Below are 2,358 nucleotides of genomic sequence, written 5' to 3'. Positions count from 1 at the left end.
ACCATAGTTCGCAGGTTGTAATGGGCGTACTTTCACTTATTAGAGTAAAATGCCTGGGTCGCTGAACTTGTCCGCGGAATTCATTTTGGTCACTGTTGGTCAGTGTATTTGGGGAAGTGCAAACTATATATGGTCATTGTGGTTCCTGGAATGTCTCATCATATTGGTACTGCGTATAAATCTCCTGTTAATTGATCATGCACCAGCGAGAGTTATTTTCTATCTACTCTCACTGAAAAGCTGTTCAATCTGCAGCTTCAGCTAACAAGTTACCAAGACACATGAACTGTACAGAATCGGTGTTGCATTTTGCCCAAGCGAAGCTCCCATATATCTCCATGCTACGGCATCACGGCCACCTCCTTGTGGTCGTTGGCCGGGTACGACGGCTCCTCCGACGTCTCCGTCTCCGACCGCCGCTCCTCGCCAGTGGCCGCCTCTTCTTGCCGGACGATGTGGTTCCACCTGTCCTGGAGGAGGTAGGCGAGCGCCACGGCGGAGACCTCGGCGGTGAGGAGCGCCGTCCAGAGCCCGACGCTCCTCCCCGTCCTCTCCCGGTACGTGTGGAGACCGATGTAGACGTTGGCCACCCCGGCGACGCACACCACCACCCCCAGCAGCCAGTGCGCCAGGTACCACACGCTCCGAGCCTTCACGCCCCTGAAGAACAAGACATCACAAACCTTCATTCAGTCGGGAAACACACAAATTTCTGACAGAATCTATGCGTGACAATATGTTCGTACCTGTCGGGCCTGAGGAAGCCGATGAGCGGCTGGAGCCAGACGAGGCCGTAGAGGGCGACCCCGATCCGCTGGTGGGTGTTGTTGAACGCGTTCTCGAAGTTGGTGATCGACAGCGCCGCCGCGGCGGTGGCCAGGGCCACGCCGGCGACCTGCGCGGCGACGTGGCAGTAGAAGAGGACCCTGACGGCCTTGGCGCTCTTCACGTTGCTCGAGAACCTGATCAGCAGCACGCCGATCGGCATCAGGAAGCCGACGGACGACCAGAGGAGGAAGGCGTGGAGCTTGAGCTGCAGCGACAGTTTGGGCGTCAGCTGCAAAAAAACAGCAGTTCATCCCAGTGTAAGTTTTCTGTTAGTCAGTGATAGCAGTTGTGCAATGACACATTCAGATTCTTGCATCAAAAGTTTCATAGGAGCATGGAAAGAGTCTCTGAAACTTATTTACAGGGGAGAGAAAACTTGACAACTTTTTATTTACCTCCAATGGCTGAACGCTCTTGTAGCTTTGGTTCAGACCCTCCAGGCTATCTGAAGCGCCATGGATTGAGCTTGCAAGCAAGAGAATCACACAGCCTGACACTGCAGCAAGCAGACTTTTTCTTCCAAGCAGTAGCATTGATGCTTGTCTCTCAAATCTCCCCTCGGCAGGAACAGAGCAAGCACCTCCAAGAAGATAAAGAGCAAGCAACTGAACTGAACCTCTTGAGCAGCAAAAGATCAAACCGAAGCAAGATTGATCGACGCGCCTACGTATGCCGGCAATGGCAGAAGGAGAAGATGAATGGACAGGGCAAGCTTCTAGTCTCTGCTCTCTCTCCCACTACCACCTCATGCTACTAAACCCATCCAAGCCATTCCTTTCTTGCAAAGCTCCCCCTCACCTTAAATACCAGCATTCGAACAAGAGAAAAAGAAACCTGGCTGAGCTTAAACAATGCGCAGAGACCAATCAGCGCCGGCGAACCGCCAGCCCTCGGCGTGATGCGGCGACCGAAGAAGCTTGCGGAGGAATGCAAGAATCCGGCGAGCAAGTTGAGGAATGCAAGATTTAGCCGGGCCAAGAGGATAACTTGGGAGGGGCGTCCTATGCTAGCTACCACCTATCTCTCCTTTAGCCAGCCGGATGAAATGATTTGGGCATCAGAGGCAGCTTTTGCCGCTTAGCATGGTGGACTTCTGGGGAATGGGATGGAATAAGATGGGGTATGAGAAGGGCTGGGCGTGCTTTTGAGCACATTTTTGGCTCGGCTGTGCTTTTACAGCTCTGAGGGTATGATGGAGTGGAAGGGTGGCTTTTGTGGTGGTGGTGGTGGTGGTGGAGCTGCAGGAAGCACCCAAAATGCAAGATATTGTTGGATGCTGCATCGGCATCTAGCGAGGAATTTTTCTTTGCAGAAAGCAAATTTGGAAAAAGGCTGGGTCTTGTTCAACTGTGCCATTGAGTTTGTTTGGCAAAGTTGATCGTGTCTTTTGATCAGGATCAGCACAACTCGGAGCAAAGGTATCTGCTGCTCTTGTTTGTGTCATGGCATTTTTTTGCTTTAGTTTTGTGTTCATTTTAATTTTTCTGGATGGACGACGTATGGCTTTGCTTCTTGACACCATTCATACAC

At 52.0% G+C, this 2,358-nt stretch overlaps 1 protein-coding gene across 1 annotated transcript; it reads right to left on the bottom strand.

Annotated features, from left to right (window-relative positions):
* Positions 1 to 142: 142 nt before the first annotated feature.
* LOC125539001 (cytochrome b561 domain-containing protein At2g30890-like) lies at positions 143 to 2,047 on the bottom strand. Its single transcript, XM_048702357.1, has 3 exons — positions 1,224 to 2,047; positions 747 to 1,057; positions 143 to 660 (listed from the first exon to the last, which is right to left on the bottom strand). Exons 1-3 carry the CDS (start codon positions 1,359 to 1,361, stop codon positions 342 to 344), a joined length of 768 nt encoding a protein of 255 aa, XP_048558314.1. The 5' UTR covers positions 1,362 to 2,047; the 3' UTR covers positions 143 to 341.
* Between the last annotated feature and the right edge of the window lie 311 nt (positions 2,048 to 2,358).

The sequence above is a fragment of the Triticum urartu genome, chromosome 1 (genome assembly GCF_003073215.2).
Source record: "Triticum urartu cultivar G1812 chromosome 1, Tu2.1, whole genome shotgun sequence".
NCBI classification, from domain to species: domain Eukaryota; kingdom Viridiplantae; phylum Streptophyta; class Magnoliopsida; order Poales; family Poaceae; genus Triticum; species Triticum urartu.
Note: the sequence above shows the minus strand (reverse complement) of the source record. Positions and strands in the feature narration are given on the sequence as shown.